The sequence below is a fragment of the Silurus aristotelis genome (genome assembly GCF_946808225.1).
Source record: "Silurus aristotelis genome assembly, chromosome: 24".
Lineage (NCBI taxonomy): Eukaryota > Metazoa > Chordata > Actinopteri > Siluriformes > Siluridae > Silurus > Silurus aristotelis.
Genome location: NC_139597.1, coordinates 5,389,374 through 5,408,676, shown reverse-complemented (window position 1 = coordinate 5,408,676; position 19,303 = coordinate 5,389,374). Strand labels below are relative to the sequence as shown.

The window sequence follows — 19,303 nt, the reverse complement described above, 5'->3', positions numbered from 1 at the left end:
CTGCAGGATGATATCAATGAACCACACGCATACGTTACTCCACCTTTAAAACAGAGCACTGACAATATATTTAACTGCAGGTGCAACCAGAAGACGGATGCAAGGTGGTAAAGGGGTTTCCCTAGTGTTCCTAGTTTTGCAAGTAGCTTATTATAAAGGTGGCATGCATGCATTTATTTTTAAATAAGTTTCATTTATATGGCCCCTGAAATGTTTGTCAGGTTGTAAAGAACCCTGCCACAGAGAAACTTCATTTAAACCTTTTAAATTTTTCCCCCCCAGTGGAAGTGTATTATTATTTTTATTTCTTTTTACCCTCGTTTTATAAAAGGGTGCCAATAGTTATAAACTCCAGTCCTTAATAAATCCAGAATTAATGTTTTTTTTTTTAAATGTTAACTCATGTGGCATTTCTTAACACTTACAATTCAAACTCAATCACTTAAATATGACTTTTAATGAACAAAATCCTTTTTTTATTAAATGTCAGATTTACGGAAAAAAAAAACTCGTTTGAGGGAACGTGTGATCGTTTTGAAATGCCCGAGGCTTTCTACAGAGCACATGCATTACAGGTGCTGTGGTTTAGACGTTAAAACAGCACACCATGCGAGTGTATGAAGGCTTCCTATGACGCTGCTGCAGCTGTTTCTATAGTAACAGCCTCCGATCTGCCGCTGCCTTGTTCTGTGCAAGTGACGTGGAGAGAACCGTCCCTGAAAAAGACGAGCGCACACACATACGGCTTTAGTGAAGCGGTACACTACTGCAGAGCTTCTTCTGCAAGATAGAACAATATTCCAACATGTTGACTTCACCTCTTCATTGTAACTACTGTGACGATATCATGCATCTCCTCTTTAGGTTGAAGGTCCCTAAGGACAATCTGCAGGAGACAATTTGAAACAAAATTATTATTATAAAAGATGCAGCATTTACTGATTTGACCACAGCGATTGAACTGGTATGTTAGATTAGATTGTGCTGGTGTAGGAGACCTGTGCTAAAGGTTTGTTGGCCTGGTAGAGCTCCAAACACACTGAAGCCAGGCTGCCGGGACCCTGTAGGGTGTGCTGGCGACGGGCAGGGAGGGGCGTGCCGGATGGAAACAACACGGTGAAGATGTCCACCCCAGAGTCGTCCACTTCCTGCAAGATAAAAGATTAATCAAGTGAGTGAGCCATGAAATGAGCAGCAGTCATGATGCACTATAGCGATAAAAAATGTGTTTGGACACCTGACTTTTCCAGCCATATGCAGATCTTCTCCAAACCAGAAAGTTTGAGGCACACACACTTGTATATCCTAAGCAGCAATCTACGAAACCAAAACCTGTTCCAGCATTGTAAAGATGTATAGATATGGTTTACATGGTTTGGAGTGGAAGCTCTTGAGTGGCCTGCTATAGAGCTCTGATTCTCAACCCTACTGAACACCTTTGGGAGAACTGAAACACTGACTGCAGGCCAGGCCTCCTCAACTACACCAGTACCTGATTTTACTTGAATGAGGAATAATCTCTACAAGCAAACTCCAAAATCTAGTGGAACATCTTCCCAGAAGAGTGGAGGTTAATATAACAGCAGACAGAGACTAAATATGGACATATCAATATCTTCAGCTCTGCTACCTCCAGCTCCACCTCCTGTCTTTTACTCAATGCCACTGTCTCTAAACCATACAACCGCGCAGGTCTCACCACAGGCCTATAAACTTTCCCTTTTACTCTTGCAGATACTCTTCTATCACAAATCACTCCTGCTATCACTCTTCTCCACCCACTCCACCCTGTCTGCACTCTTTTCTTCACTTCTCTAACACACTCTCCATTACTTTGCACTGTTGACCCCAGGTACCTGAACTCCTCCACCTTTTCTCCCTGCAACCTTACCACTCCACTGCCCTCCCTCTCATTCACACACACATGTACTCTGTCTTACTCCTGCTAACTTTCATTCTCCTTCTCTCCAGCGTGTACCCCCACCTCTCCCGACTCTACTCAACCTGCTTCCTACTCTCAGCACAAATCACAATATCATCCGCAAACACCAGTCCATGAAGACTCCTGTCTGACCTCGTCCGTCAACCTGTCCATCACCACTGCAAACAGGAAAGGGTTTAGATCCGATTCTTGATGCAGTCCCACCTTCACCTTAAACCAGTCTGTTGTTCCTACTGCACACTTCACTGCTGTCACACTGTCCTCATACATGTCCTGCACCACCCTCACATACTTCTCTGACACACCTGACATCCTCATACAATACCACAACTCCTCTCTCTGCACCCTGTCGTACGCTTTCTCTAAATCCACGAACACACAATGCAACTCCTTCTGTCCTTCTCTATACTTCAACATTCTCAAAGCAAATAATGCGTCTGTGGTGCTCTTCCTCAGCATGAAACCATACTGTTGCTCACAGATGGTCACCTCTTCTCTCAGCCTGGCTTCCACTACTCTTTCCCATAACTTCATGGTGTGACTGATCAACTTGATTCCCCTGTAGTTACTGCAGGTCTGCACATTATTCTTAAAGATCGGTAACAGCAAACTCCTTCTCCAATACTCAGGCAATTTCAGTTCCTAATTATTTACAGTAAAAAAATGTAAAGAAACTAATGGCTGTTCCAGTGAGTCAGAGCCACTCGATGTTGTTTTTAAAGGAGGAAATAGCAGAGGTAGATGGATGGAAAAAATTGTTTTCTCTTTATAGTTGAACTCCTACACAAGTGAGTGTTGGGGTAGCCAAAAAAACACACTAAAATAGCATGAGCACTCTTCATTTAAATGCGTTTTCTGGCTAAAATGTGAGCACTAAGTGTAGCCACACATCACAAATCTGTTTCATTTCTCCTTTAGTGTACTGCTCTGTTTGTATCTGAATATGGGCATGAGGCACTAATGAGTTCAGAAGTCGTATGCCACAATTTTTTTTTTATAGGAATAAGCAAATTGAAAGAGAAAGTACATCTTGAATATTTAATATTCTGCTCTTTTTCTAGGCCAGTCTTTATATTCAAGCAAATTTGTGATATTAAAGTGTGTTACTCTGTCAAGTCTTTAAGTCTCATCCATTCCTTAAAAGCATGTGATAAAAACACAGCTTTCGAACGGAAATCTTGAACTGTGCGCAAATATTCTGATTCACTCATTATTGCTGTTAATTTTGTACAAAAATCAAAAAGAATGTCTATTTTTCTCCTTTAACTGCTGGAGGATTCACAGAGTAAGAATTGAATTGTATAGTATAACCGTTTTCTGTACATATGACACACTCCTGCATCCTAAACCACCAATGGTTCTAAATGATTGAATTATAAAACAAATACTTGTGCCCAAAACAAATAATTTGAAGAGATTTTCAAAAATCTATCAGTCCAGACTAAGTGCAGCATAACCACCTCTTTATGCTCTCACCTTGACCAGAATGTCACTGGCACAGCAGTCCACAGTGATGGAGTCCTCACCCAAGTCCAGGCTGTCCTTGCCCACCAGGATTCCCGCCTGCATGGCTGCACCCACTGGGATCACCTCGTCTGGAGGAATCGAACAGAGCAGCTCGACGTCCGGGAACAAATCTTTGATCATCTGCTGCAACTTGGGAATCCGTGCCGAGCCTCCGCTCAAGACCACCTGCGGTACAAGGAATTGGAGGTACAAGGAGGTGGTAGCTTAGTGGTTAATGCATTTGACTTTGGATGTGAAAGTCATGAGTTCAAATCCCAGTCACACCAAGCGGCCACTTCTGGGCTCCTGAGCAAACCCCCTAATCCCATAGCTGCGCAGTTATACGTCACTCTGGTTAATGATGTCTGCCAAATGCCATAAATGAATTGCAGGGTTAGTGCTAAAATTCTGCAACTATTGGACCGCTGCTTACACAGTGTACAGTGACCAAAAGACTGCAATTCAAAATCATCCACATGCATTGATTATAGAAAGTCTGTTGCATTGAAGCAGTGCTTTTCCTCCTTTTTAATTTTTTTAAGACGAATTATATTTAAAGAATCTTAGAATTTATTATAATGAAGCATATGAGGACATAAATCCACACAACAGTCATACCCACGCACGCACACACACAGCTCCCCCTAGTGTTCATTACCTTGTTAACATCCGAGGTGGAGAGGTTGACTTGCTCCAGGAGTTTTCTGATTGGCTGCATGCTCTGACTGAACAGGTTGGAACAGATCAACTCGAAGCGTGCTCTGTGAAAACATGCAGCATTTCAATCTTTATAATATTTAGATATTTCACTGATGCAGAAGTACATGTAATTAGTACAAGCGCTTACCTGGACACATTACATTCAAAGTCCATGCCATCATAGAGCGAGTCTACAAAGCAGTTAGAGCTGCCCAAAGTGGAGAGAGTGTGTTTAGCTAAATCAGCGCTGTTCATCAGCTTCATCATCGCCCTCGGGTTCCCACTTATATCATGCTTATGCAACCTGTAAAAGCACAAACACGCACAATAAGCTCCAGTACATTACAGTACAATACAAATGCACACACTCGATATTAAGGAGCTGAACACCTACTTTTTGAACTCGCCAGCCAGATAGTTAGCCAGGGCCTGCGTGAAGCTCTCTCCTCCGGTGCTGTGGTCAGTGTGTGTGGCAAGCACTCTGTACATCCCGCTGTTCACCTCCAGAGCAGTCACACTCAGGGATGTGCCGCCCAGCTTATACACCAGCACGTGGCTAAGAAATAATCAACAACTAAGAAAAATGCTGCACATTTCTGCAATTACAGTGCATCCGGAAAGTATTTACAGCGCTCCACTTTCTCCACATTTTATGTCACAGCCTTCTTACAAAATGGAATAATTTCATTACTTTCCTCAAAATTCTACCAACAATAGCCCATAATGACAACATGAAAGAAGTTCATTTGAAATCTCTGCAAATTTATTACAAAAAAACTAAAAAATACATGTACATAAGTATTCACATCCTTTACTCAATACTTTGTTGAAGCACCTTTGGCACCAATTACAGCCTCAAGTCTTTTTAAGTGTGATGCTACAAGCTTGGCACACCTATTTTTGGCAACCTCCAGGCGGGCTGTCATGTGCCTTTTACTGAGGAGTGGCTTCCGTCTGGCCACTCTACCATACACGCCTGATTGGTGGAGTGCTGCAGAGATGGTTGTTCTTCTAGAAGGTTCTCCTCTCTCGACAGACAAATGCTGGAGCTCTTTCAGAGTGACCGTTTGGGTCTCGGTCACCTCCCTGTCCAAGGCCGTTCTCGCCCGATCGCTCAGTTTGGCCGGGCGGCCCGCTCTGGGAAGAGTCCTGGTAGTTCCAAACTTTTTCCATTTCCGGATTATTGAGGCCACTGTGCTCATTGGGACCTTCAATGCTGCAGAAATTTTTCTGTACCCTTCCCCAGATCTGTGCCTCGATACAATCCTGTCTCGGACGTCTACAGACAATTCCTTGGACTTCATGGCATGGTTTGTGCCCAGACATGCACTGTTAACTGTGGTACCTTATATAGACAGGTGTGTGCCTTTCCAAATCATGTCCAATCAACTGAATTTACCACAGGTGGACTCTGTAGAGAAATTTGAGACAATTAGCTTAGGCGAGCTCTACTTGGCATTAAAATAGCTTATGCCAATATAATCTAGCATTCAGCCTTGATTTCAGTATTATTAATCTCAGTAGTGGTAGTCCAACAGTCTATTATGTAGATACACTTAATGAAATTTAATCAAGCTTAAGTAAATCTTTAGATTTAGTATAGAAAACACTTTGCTTGGTTTTATCTAAGAGGAGACAGTTTGTCAGGGTGCAGGAAAAACAAATGATGTTTTTAAACTGGGAATTGAAACAGGAAAAACGAGGGGGAGATCAACGAGACTTCCATTAAAGAAAGAAGTTTATGTTTTTTTCGAATGAGGTAAATGAGACTTTAAACTAAAGCAATATAACAAATCAAAGCTTACATTCTAAGTCGAAACACCTGGGAGAATAATTTACTATTGCTAATAAGTTATTTGTTGGTTATTTTACAATTTGAGCTGCAAGGAGAAAAAGCCACCCTGCAAGTGTGTCTGCTCAGAGACTGGCTCTGAATTCTGACAATAATTTGCGATCCAGCCCAGGAGCTTAACTGGTCAGCTAAAATCCAAAACCTGAACTGGACCGTGCACCTTACAGGCTGCAGATGCCGACCGGTTATAGAATAAAAGGTAAGCAGACATGTTATACTTAAGCCTAAGGGGGGACGGTTCCAGGGAGGGCAGAGGGAGTTGGCCCCGAGTTAAAGGATCTTAAGCATAAGGGTGGTGGGATAGTTGTTGGATGTGAAATTAGCAAATGTGAAGTACCCTCAGCCAGTAAAATGGCAGAGTTCCCACATGGTCTAGTAGCATTATGATACCAGAGGTTAAAACCTTGGAGAACGGGATCGAGTCCCGGTTTGGGAGTGTATGTGTAAGGGTGTGAAAGGTAGTCTCGTGGATATCATTATTCATAATGTAAAGAGCATGGCCTCGCGTTATACACCCAATAATAGTAACAAATAAGTAAACTTACGGCTTTAAAAACCCTGTCTTGCATATTAACACTGCACGCGTAATAGTGCAGTGCGCTCAGTTCGCACATGCTTGGAATAATGCACTACGCTAGTTGCATACATGAGCTCCATACGCGCAGCTGCTTGTGCTTGTGGGGAGAAGGTGTGTGCGTGTTATATTGCTAATATAACTTGACAAAGTGAATGAGAAGATTTCCATTTTGCTCTCTCGCCAGCATGTGCACGTTATTTCCACACTAAAATGCACAACGCAGTGTACAGTGCATCCGGAGAGAATTCACAGCGCTTCACTGTTTCCACATCTTACGTTACAGCATTCTTCCAAAACTGATAAAATTCCTAATTTTCCTCAAAATTCTAAAAAACAAAACACCATTATGACAACGTGAAAAAGCTTGTTTGAAATCTTTGAGAAAAAAAAAGCAGGAAAATATCACATGTACGCAAGTATTCACAGCCTTGCCATTACACTCAAAATTGAGCTCAGGTGCACCCTTTTTCCACTGATCATCCTTGAGAGAATGTTCCAAAGTTAACAGCGCATGCCAGAGCACAAACCAAGCCATGAAGTCCAAGGAATTGTCTGTGGAGACAGGAGTGTATCAAGGCACAGATCTGGGGAAGGGTACAGAAAAATTCCCAAGAAAGGTCCCAATGAGCACAGTGGCCTCAATCATCGGTGAATGGAAAAAGATTGGAACCATAAAAACTCTTCCTATAGCGGGCCGCCCACCAAACTGAGTGATCGGGGGAGAACGGCCGCAGTCAGAGAGGCAACCAAGAACCTGATTGTCACTCAAAGAGCTCCGGGCGTTTCTCTGTAGAACTTAGAGCAACCACCATGTCTGCAGCACTTCAGCAATCTGGCCTGTGTGGTAAAGTGGCCAGAGGGAAGCCATGCCTCAGTAAAAGGCAAATGACAGCCTGCCAAAAAGCACCTGAAGGTCTCTCAGACCACTAGAAACAAAGATTGAACTCAGCCTGAATGCCAAGCGTCATGTGTGGAGAAAACCAGGCACCGCTCATCACCTGGCCAATTCCATCCCTACAGTGAAGCATGGTGGTGGCAGCATCATGCTGTGGGGATGTTTTTCAGCAAGTCAGGGTTGAGGGAAAGATGAATGCAGCAATGTACAGAGACATCCTTGTTAAAAACCTCCTCCAGAGCGCTCTGGACCATAGACTGGGGCGATGGTTCATCTTCCAACACGACAATGACCCTAAGCACACAGCCAAGATAACACAGAAGTGGCTACGGGATGACTCTGTGAATGTCCTTGAGTGGCCCAGCCAGAGTCCAGACTTGAACATCTCTGGAGAAATTTGAAAATGGCTTTGCACCAATGCTCCCCATCCAACCTGATGGAGCTTGAGAGGTTCTGCAAAGAAGAATGGGAAGAACTGCCCAAAAAATATAGTTGTGCCAAGCTTGTAGCAAAAAAAACTCAAAGACTTGAGGCTGTAATTGGTGCCAAAGGAGCTTCAACAAAGTATAGAACAAAGGCTGTGAATACTAATGTACATGATTTTTTCCGGTTCTTTTTAATTTTTTTATAAATATGCAAAGATTTCAAACAAACCTTTTTCATGTCATTATGGGGTATTGTTTGAAAAATGTTGAGGAAAATAGTGAACTTAATCTGTTTTAGAATAAGGCTGTAACTAAAACATATGGAAAAAGTGAAGCGTTGTGAATACTTTCCAGATGCACTGCATCACTGGGCCGTAACAGCATCGGAACAAAAAATAAAATGAAATTGGTGTGTGTGTGTAGGGGACACGTGCTGGTATGCGAGTGTGTGTGTGTGTTGCAAGCCCTTTCCCTATGGGCATAAGCTGCCATGCGTGCAAATATATGTATACAAACACACAACATCTATATGATATAAGGTGCAGTAACTGTAGATGTAATATGTAGTAATATGTATACCGGTGTTACTATAAATAGTTACAAAGAGAAGTGGTAGAATAAATGCTTAATTAATGCTAATAATGATTAAATAAGTAAATGAAGCAAATAAAATTTTTATAAAATATTAATGTTGTTGTGTAACTCATTCAGACCATGAAATACAAACTAGTGGGCTAACACTAACAACAAAAGGGGTTAATAATAAAAGCTTGTTAATATGCATTGTGTATGTGAATTGCTCATTTAAAACGAAAATATACAGACGAACGGTTTTTGATTTTAGGGGAGAAACACATTCATTCTTGTAAAACTTATTTCTTAAGTAAATTGTCGTATTATAGCTAGGTTATAATGTAAGCTTGGTTCTGCAAATTTTTTTATATGCTAATTGCTGTATAATTTATGCCGAACATGTGAAATCAACCCACTGATTTTGGAAAAGTAGACAACCAAGTAAGTAATTAAGTAACCAAGCAAGTGAATAATTAAACATACAAACAAAATAAATAAATAAATAAATAAAATACTGCATATACAAATGTTACCTCTTCTCTGTCTTATGTAGTCATTTTTTTCTTTGTTCGTCTTTGGGCTCTGCTGTTCTGTGTTGGTTCTGTGGCACACAGAATTGTGGGTGTGGTAGATTCCTCTTTTGTCCGCCTCTTTAATAGGAGGAGAGACAGAAAGAGCTGACGTGTCCATGTGTGTGTTTGTGCTATGGCTGCTTGCTTGGAGGCGGGTATGGGACTTGTGTGGTATGGTGTGTGTGTGTGTGTGTGTGTGTGTGTGTGTATACGCGCACAGGTACGTGTAGTCCGAGCTGTGCTGGTTACTCAAAGTTTTTGCTGTTTATTGCTGTTTTTTCCCCTCTGGATATTCTTTTATATATTTTTAATTTATTATATTTTTATAAATCAATTAAATTATGTTGATTAAATTAGCATAAATTTTACATGTATGTGTATTTATATACATATAAAATGTATAAATGTATATACACATACATACGTCACCATTTTCTACAGTAAACACATTACTTATGGTGGATTCAATTTTTACCAGATGTTGGTAACAACCCATGCAATCCACACATGCAGAGAAATCAAAGCATACATGTCCATAAATGAAGTTGTGTAATAATGTGAAATGACACAGGGAGAAACGTATTAAACAAGAAGAAAGGGAGGTGAAAAAAAAGGCATGGAAAACCAAGACACCATGTGAAATTGATCAGTGATTAGAAAGCAATCCTGCCCCTCTTCAGTGCAAATTAATATCAGATGGTTCAATCCCAACTGATGGCCTGTATAAAGGTGTCCTATTACCAAGATGTCACAAAAGAAACGCAAAAGCAAAGAGCTCTTCTCAAGACCATCGCAACCTTATTATTGCAAAACATACTGATGGAATTGGTTACAGAGGGATTTCAAAACTTCTGAATGTTCCAGTGAGCACTGTTAGAGCTATAATCCAGAAGTGGAAAGAACATTTCACCATTAACTGGCCATGACCAGGTGCTCCTCACAAGATTTCTGAGTGAAAAGAATATCAGAAGAGTTGTCTAAGAACCAAAGGACCACTTGTGGAGAGCTTCAGTAAAACCTGCAAATTAGCAGGTACAATTGTTTCAAAGAAAACAATAAGTAATGCGTTCAACCGCCATGGTCTGTGTGCACGCTCACCATACAAGACTTCATTTCTGAAGAAAAAGCATGTTAAACCTCGTTTAAAGTTTGCTGCACAACATTTGAACAAGCCTGTGGAATACTGGGAGAATATACTCTGGTCAGATGAGACCAGAATTGAACTCTTTGAATGCCATAATTCACACTATGTTTGGAGGACAAATGGCACTGCACATCACCCCAAAAACACCATACCAACAGTGAAGTTTAGAGGTGAGAACATCATGGTGTGGGGCTGTTTTTTTAACATTCGGTACTGGCAAACTTCATATAATTGAAGAATGGATGAATGGAAAAATATACAGAAACATTCTTGATAAAGATCTGCTGCCATCTACCAGGATGATGAAGCTGAAACGAGGGTGAACATTTCAGCAAGACAACGATCCCAAACACACAGCCAAGGAAACTCGCAATTGCTTTCAGAGAAAGAAAGCTGATAGAATGGTCCAGCCAATCACCAGAATTTAATCCCATTTAAAATCTTAAAGAACTAAAAACTAAAGTAGGGCCTCTTCATAGAACCTTCAATATTTAAAGAACGTGTGTGTGTGGAAGAATTAACCAAAGTCACCTGAGCAATGCACCGACTCCATACAGGAGGCGTCTTGAAGCCGCCATACCAACAAAGGCTTTTTTTTTTTTTTTTTTTTTTTTTTTTTTTACAAAGTATTAAAAACGTTTCAGTGTGTTCAATACTTTTTCCCGTGTCATTTCATATTACACTCAATTTATGGACATCTATGGTTTGATTTTTTTGTATGGTTGCATGGGTTGTTACCAACATCCGGAAAAAGTGTCAATAGCACCTTAGGAAATATTTACTGAGAAGAATGGTGACGTGTTCAATACTAATTCTACCCGCTGTATGTGCACATATGTGTATATTTTATATATTACACACACACACACACCATTATTATTATTAATTTATTAAGTTTACCCCAATACTGAAGTCCTCTTTTGCTAAAACTCTTAGAGACCCCGTTTCACCTACATAAAACACAACAGAACCCATATACAATATCACATTCTTGAACTTCATCCTAGGAAAAAAAATAATTATGTTTGCACTGACATACTGCTCAGGACTGACAACAACAACAATTGGGACAACTAAATAATAAGTTTTGTTGGTGAAAGAGACAATTGACAATCAAGGATCAAGGATGATCATGGCAAAAGCTGTGAATACTTATGAACACATGATTTATATATTTATTTTTTAAATAAATGTGCAACAAACTAATGTCTTTCACGTTGTCATTATAGGGTATTGTTTGCAGAATTTTGAGGAAAATAATGAATTCCATTTGGAAGAAGGCTGTAACATAAAATGTGGGGGAAAAGTGAAAAGATGTGAAAACTTTCCAGATGCACTGCATTTCATGCTGTTACACCCTCCATAGTGAGTACATGAAGCAGAAAACAAGGCTTTTGTTACTTTAGCATATGTTTATATTTTATGATTTATAAATATTAGGGGTGTAACTTTACACTTGATCATACCGAACTCTGGCTCAAACTATTTAAGTAACTTTAGAAATTCTAATACCAAAAAAAAAATAAAATAAAATAAAAAATGGAGGCAAATTTATATATGCTTTGTTTGGTGCATTTAACTGCACACGGAGCATTGGGTTTCCTCATGGACCATTATTACTGGCGCACCACCCACTAAATTCTAAAGTGCTTTGGACAGGTAAACACAGAATATGCTGCAAAATGAAAAATAAAGGAACAGGGAGAAAACAGTGACCTTGCTAACAAGCAAACAATACTCCAATTAAAATTCTTCCACAGTCACGGGAATGTAGACCATGTACTTCATGCTACTAAATATGAAAGCCATTTTCGTCTCCATTTTGTCGACATCACAGCTCTGCTGTACACCATGACTGATCAGGAGTATAATAGGTGTTTATTTATTTTCCGTAAAGCAGCTTTGAGAACAGCCACAAGCCTAATATTAATTCTACAAAAAAGTCCTTGTGTGGGTCATTAATTGGTAATATGGGGAGTTTCTCTTTAAAGAACAAGATCACACTTACCTCTTCCCTGATGGAGAGTCTTGGCCGATGCCGTAGGCAAGGAGTGCTGCAGAGGGTTCGTGAATCAGGCGAAGAACATTGAATCCGGCTCCTTCTGCAGCGTTCCTGAAACAAAAGTGCATCAGAAAGTGTCACGTGCAGTCACATCAACTACTACTTCAACACATATACAGATTAGAAGTCAACCGATTCATCGGTTTTGCCAATTAATTAATCGATAGTTTCTTGCGGAAGCACCTGCAAAAATCCATACAGACAGTTTTTCCAGGTTGACACAGTACGAGAGTGACCTCTAGAGGTGAATCACTGCGTGCTGTTTTAATTTTGGGTGGAACTGTTTTTATTTGTTTAGTGTTTTTGTATCAGTTTAAAAATCTTATTTTCCCCCTCAATATGTATTAATATATTCAGTAAGCACATATTAATGATTCAGTACTTTTTTGTAATAAAGTACAATACTATTCTACATTGAGTGTTTTTTTTTTAATCCAGTATCCATTTGAAAAGTTATTAGTTGATTAATTTCATTATCAGCAAGTACGATCTATCTACTATCTATCATCTATCTACTAGCTGTTATCTATCTACTAGCTATATTAGCTATCAGTAAAATAAACTATTGGCAGTTACCTCAGTGCGTTTTTCTGCATCTCGCCAAACTCAAAAGGCACAGTGATGACTGCGTCTTTAACGTCAGAGCCCAACGCTGACTGGGCCGTCTCTGCACACACAACCACACATCTTTTAACAAACCACAGACATTTTAACCAAATCAGAAAAGACATTTATTATTTTGGTTTGTTTGCCATGTAGTTTGGTATTATATAGCACACACATTTGGACAGAAATAATTTTTTAGAGCAGAAAATGTTGGCTGAAAGATACTTTGCTTTTATTCAATATAAATCAGTAAAAATGACCAAAGCACAAGAAACAAAGTAGCAGATACTGAGATTGCACAGCATTTCTGGAGCTCCAAGTTTGGATCAAATCGTGCTCTCAAACCCTGTGTTTTAACGCACATCAGAGTGTGATTGCTGCATTTTCATCTGCTTATAGAGCCACACTGAAAACACATCACATTTCTATTCATCCAGCCTAAACCCTGTGCATGTGAACGCAAATTTCAAACTCCTCTTGACTTACCCTTAATCTTGTGGAAAACCAATTTGGCCACGTCTTCAGGAGACACGTACTTGGTCGTTTCCCCAGTGTCTAGTTCATACAATGGCAAATCCCCTTTGTTGACGATCTAAAGTTATGAGGAAGACCACCACCAAAGAATATAAAACATAAGATCTTTGATCAATTTTTAAACATAAAGAAAAACATAAGATACATTTTTTGCCCCAATAACCAGGCATTTATTTCTTGTAAGAACCTGTTCTTTAATAATACAAAAGTCTGAATAAACAGAAATATACTTACTGTGCATTTACTTTCATTTATGTGTGCCTGAGCCTCTGGGTCATCGTAGCTGAGGGAAGATGTTTGAACTAATTTAATCCTTACATATTTATTAGGATATCAAAAGATAAGAAATTGTGTCAGGAGAAATAGCAAAAAAAGGCATTTATGACACCTAATGCACTTAGTTTAGGTCACATTCCTTTGTTGTTGTAATATCGGAGCCAATTCTACATTTATTGGAGAGTGGGATTTATGGTGGCAAGCTGTTTAGAAGAAATGTATAATTGGATGCTTAAACAAATGTCATCTGTCAATAAGCTTCGTGCAGTGATTCGACTGGCGGGGATGGGGATGGGGATGGGGAGGGTGTGTGTGTGTGTGGGGGGGGTACACGAGACATACCGTCTGCCCAGAATCTGCTTCACTTTCACCACAGTATTCACAGCGTTCCTTATTCTGCCCTGCTTCGCCGCAATACCAACAATCTGCGGAAAAAGAACGGAAAGAAATTACTGCTGCGTGCTAATTATGTATCTCACTGCTGTCAAGAGTCAACAGAAAATAAAGATTTACAACAAAACAAAGGAAGAAATTAGATTAATTTTAGCAACACGTTATTATAAATGTAGACAAAATGCATATAATTATTAGGAAACGTAATTAAAAAAATTAAATAAATTAGATACGGTCCACTCCAGAATTACTGATAATAAGTAAATAAAAAGATGTATAAAAAATTATATATATATATATATATATATATATATATATATATATATATATATATATATATATATATATATATATATATATATATATAAACTCTCTTTTCGGCTTCTCCCGTTAGGGGTCGCCACAGCGGATCCTCCGCACGTTTGATTTGGCACATGTTTTACGCTGGATGCCCTTCCTAACGCAACCCTCCCCAATTTATCCGGGCTTGGGACCGGCACTAAGAGTGGCTGGGGATGGTTCCCTGACCGGGAATCGAACCCGGGTCGCAGCGGTGGGAGCGCTGCATCTTAACCACTAGACCACCAGGGGACCTATATATATATATATATATATAAAAAATATAAAATATATAATATATATAATATATATAAAATATATAATATATATAATATATATAATATATATATATATATATATATATATATATATATATATATATATATATATATATATATATATATATATATATACACAGTGAGGAAAATAAGTATTTGAACACCCTGCTATTTTGCAAGTTCTCCCACTTAGAAATCATGGAGGGGTCTGAAATTGTCATCGTAGGTGCATGTCCACTGTGAGAGACATAATCTAAAAGAAATCACAATATATGATTTTTAAACTATTTATTTGTATGATACAGCTGCAAATAAGTATTTGAACACCTGTCTATCAGCTAGAATTCTGACCCTCAAAGACCTGTTAGTCTGCCTTTAAAATGTCCACCTCCACTACATTTATTATCCTAAATTAGATGCACCTGTTTGAGGTCGTTAGCTGCATAAAGACACCTGTCCACCCCATACAATCAGTAAGAATCCAACTACTAACATGGCCAAGACCAAAGAGCTGTCCAAAGACACTAGTGACAAAATTGTACACCTCCACAAGGCTGGAAAGGCTACGGGGAAATTGCCAAGCAGCTTGGTAAAAAAAGGTCCACTGTTGGAGCAATCATTAGAAAATGGAAGAAGCTAAACATGACTGTCAATCTTCCTCAGACTGGGGCTCCATGCAAGATCTCACCTCGTGGGGTCTCAATGATCCTAAGGAAGGTGAGAAATCAGCCCAGAACTACACGGGAGGAGCTGGTCAATGACCTGAAAAGAGCTGGGACCACCGTTTCCAAGGTTACTGTTGGTAATACACTAAGACGTCATGGTTTGAAATCATGCATGGCACGGAAGGTTCCCCTGCTTAAACCAGCACATGTCCAGGCAAGTCTTAAGTTTGCCAATGACCATTTGGATGATCAAGAGGAGTCATGGGAGAAAGACATGTGGTCAGATGAGACCAAAATATAACTTTTGGGTCATAATTCCACTAAACTTGTTTGGAGGAAGAAGAATGATAAGTACTATCCCAAGAACACCATCCCTACTGTGAAGCATGTGGGTGGTAGCATCATGCTTTAGTGGTGTTTTTCTGCACATGGGACAGGGCGACTGCACTGTATTAAGGAGAGGATGACCGGGGCCATGTATTGCGAGATTTTGGGGAACAACCTCCTTCCCTCAGTTAGAGCATTTGAAGATGGGTCGAGGCTGGGTCTTCCAACATGACAATGACCCGAAGCACACAGCCAGGATAACCAAGGAGTGGCTCTGTAAGAAGCATATCAAGGTTCTGGCGTGGCCTAGCCAGTCTCCAGACCTAAACCCAATAGAGAATCTTTGGAGGGAGCTCAAACTCCGTGTTTCTCAGCTACAGGCCAGAAACCTGACTGATCTAGAGAAGATCTGTGTGGAGGAGTGGGCCAAAATCCCTCCTGCAGTGTGTGCAAACCTGGTGAAAAACTACAGGAAACATTTGACCTCTGTAATTGCTGTAAAATATATATATATATATATATATATATATATATATATATATATATATATATATATATATATATATATATATATATATATTTATATTTATATATATATATATTTATATTTATATTTATATATATATAAAAACTCACTTAGATGCTAAAACATTGTTTTTTTGTTTACTGCTGTGTTTGATTTAAGATTTGTGCTTTCCTTTTAACAAAACGTCACAGCTTGGTGAGATTTTTGGTGATAGAAAGAGAAAGAGAAAGAGAGAGAGAGAGAGAGAGAGAAAGCGAGAAAGAAAGAAAGAAAGAAAGAAAGAAAGAAAGAAAGAAAGAAAGAAAGAAAGAAAGAAAGAAAGAAAGAAAGAAAGAAAGAAAGAAAGAAAAAGAAAGAAAGAAAGAGAAGAAAGAAAGAAGAAAGAAAGAGAAGAAAGAAAGAAAGAAAGTATGACCAAAAGCCCTGATATCGATTTCAGGACCAAAACCAGAATAAAGCACTGGACTGGTACCAATTAAAATACACATTTGATCCAATCGTATGGTATCAAAAGTAGCCAAAGATCCCATCAGTCAAATCCTTTAGCAGACATGGAAGCTATTGGTGTTGCTTGTGACTTACATTGTTTAGCTAAAAGTGTGCAAACACCCACCTGTTACACCCAAAACTGGCTGCTAAACATCTGAACCCCATGGACATTCTGTGAAGGACTTTCACTAAATCTTGAAACTGTGTTGGGTTATATGAGCGACAATGGGTATTATTAATAGCAGGCACTGGTGTTGAGTGGGGAAGTCTGGAGGTTGAGTCAACTGATCATGGGGTTGAGGACACACTATGCCTTTATAGAGCTCACATTGTGCACAAAAAGCTTGGGACCTCTTAAATTGTAATGAAAGAAAAAATAAAATAAAATCCCAGAATCCCAAATAAGGATGGGTTCTACTTGGAGTCAGGTTCCTCTCAAGGTTTCTTCCTGATATCACCTTAGGGTGTTTTTCCATTGGCATCACTGCATCTAGCTGGTTCATTAAGGATAAACTTGTGAAATTAAATATATATCTCCTCTATATATTTCTCTAATGCTGCCTGCGACAATGTCCACTGTTCAAAGAATTAGACAAAAAAATGGTGATTGTGCAATATCTAGATGTCTAATTTATAGGGCACGTGCAAAGATTTACAGCATTTTGGCAGACTATCAGAATAGATTCTAATACCGGTTCATTAGTACATAGACTAAGACTAAAAACCATACACACTGTTTAAAAGGTGTCTTGTTCAGCTCTTGATTCCACCTCTACAGAACCGGTACACTTAAGCCCTGAAGCGAGTAGCAAGGATTGTGCTTGACCCCTCTTACCCTGGACACAAACTTTTTGAGTCAATCCCTCAGACAGTAGGCTGCAAAAATTGTTTCTTTCCAACCACAACTGACCTCATCAACAATATCAAGGACCCACCATAGTCGCATATCTACCTCCGTAAACAATACATTGTAAACCTCACACTGTGATTTCATATACATTACCGTAATTTCCCGACTATTAAGCGCACCCTTATATAAGCCGCACCCACTGAATTTGACAAAGATTTTTATTATGAACATAAATAACCCGAACCTGTCTATAAGCCGCAGGTGTCTACATCGAAACTAATGAACAGGTGAAATATGTTGAGCAGAGCGGCATTTTGGGAATAGCCTGCCGCCGCATTTTTCCGCCATTACTGCATGTGTGCAAGACTGAGGAATATGTCCTTATTATTTTCTGATGCTTATTTCTAAGTTTCTTTGACTAACCCATAACGCTGTTGCCAAGAAAAATTAAAAAGCACGAGTTTTGGAAACCTGTCTGTGCTTATATGATTTCTGTTGTAATTGGAGTTAGCGAGCTCTCCCTTCACCCAGACTCAACGCGTTACAACGGCTTGTATCTAAACAGTAGCCGACCAAGAAAGTCATTGTTCACTGTCTTCCTCCTTCCTTTCACAACTATTTCTCTCGAGAGTTCATCTTTTGGCATCGTCATGCATTTAAAAATCACAAAATGTATTATTATATTTAATATATTATGAAGACTACTGTTTTGCAAACCTGCAACTTTGTTTTCATAAATGTATTGATTTTTTTTCTTTTATTGATCGCACCAGCACATGAAAAAGTTCTTGTTCCCATAATACATGTCAATAAAGCAGATTCTGATGTTGGCCAAACCTGCTACAAAAAATATATATTAGTTTATTAATTTATCATATTTTTCCCAGTTTTTCTTTTTATTATGAAGACTACTGTTTTGCAAAACTGCACCTTTGTTTTCATAAATGTATTATTATTTCTTATAGCACCAGCACACCATGAAAATTTCCTTATACCCATAATACATGGCAATAAAGAAGATTCTGATGTTGGCTAAACCTGTTACAATTAAAAGAACTTTCCCAAACTAGACAAAAGAAAAGAAAATTATTTGTCATTTCCTGATTCCCTACAATGATAAGAAGGTGGCAGTCTTTTACACAGATGTGTGTATCAGGAGATACACTGAATTACTTTGTATTGTAGATGATGTATCTTTTACCTGTTCAGTTTCTCTGTACGCCACAACAGCTGGAGTGACTCGATCTCCTGCGTCATTGGCCACCACATCTGCCCTTCCATCCTGAGACAGAAACAAACACAATCTAATGATACTGAAACAACTTTATACTGTATTTCACTGATTATGATCGATAGATCCTGATCTGCACTGAGAACAAGGCTGGGATCATTCATAGCCTACTAGAATCATGTACACAAATAAAAAAATTTACAAACAGCACAAAATAAATCATACACCAGGTTTTGAGATTCTTCTAAATAATTCGTTGGGACCAATTATATAAATAATGTACCTTAAATACTGCAACACACGCACACGTGTATCCAAAATGCACGCCGATAGCTGCCATGTTTGCCACAAAAAAAAAAAAAAAAGCCGGAAGCCGGTTCTCGTGAAGAAAAAAAAAGTAGGCGGGTCTCTGTTTTAACCAATCACGGACGAGTACACAGAGGCGGGTCGATCCTTCTTGACCAATATTAGAGAGGTATATTAATTTTCAATTAAATAAAAAAACATCGTAAAAAAATGCACACATTGTAAGAAATGTGCAC

General features: G+C 39.1%; 1 protein-coding gene across 2 annotated transcripts; it reads right to left on the bottom strand.

Annotated features, from left to right (window-relative positions):
- Positions 1–453: 453 nt before the first annotated feature.
- On the bottom strand, positions 454–19,174 carry hspa14 (heat shock protein 14). Of its 2 annotated transcripts, XM_083528736.1 has the most exons (14): positions 19,045–19,174; positions 18,732–18,812; positions 14,006–14,088; positions 13,622–13,670; positions 13,340–13,445; positions 12,824–12,914; positions 12,194–12,298; positions 4,542–4,703; positions 4,296–4,451; positions 4,107–4,209; positions 3,419–3,634; positions 999–1,148; positions 819–886; positions 454–716 (listed from the first exon to the last, which is right to left on the bottom strand). In XM_083528736.1, exons 1-14 carry the CDS (start codon positions 19,099–19,101, stop codon positions 629–631), a joined length of 1,515 nt encoding a protein of 504 aa, XP_083384862.1. In that variant the 5' UTR covers positions 19,102–19,174; the 3' UTR covers positions 454–628. The 2 variants fall into 2 exon arrangements, with proteins under 2 accessions (XP_083384862.1, XP_083384863.1); XM_083528737.1 differs by lacking the exons at positions 12,194–12,298; positions 12,824–12,914; positions 13,340–13,445; ... (2 more) ...; positions 18,732–18,812; positions 19,045–19,174 and adding exons at positions 5,042–5,558; positions 9,003–9,096.
- Between the last annotated feature and the right edge of the window lie 129 nt (positions 19,175–19,303).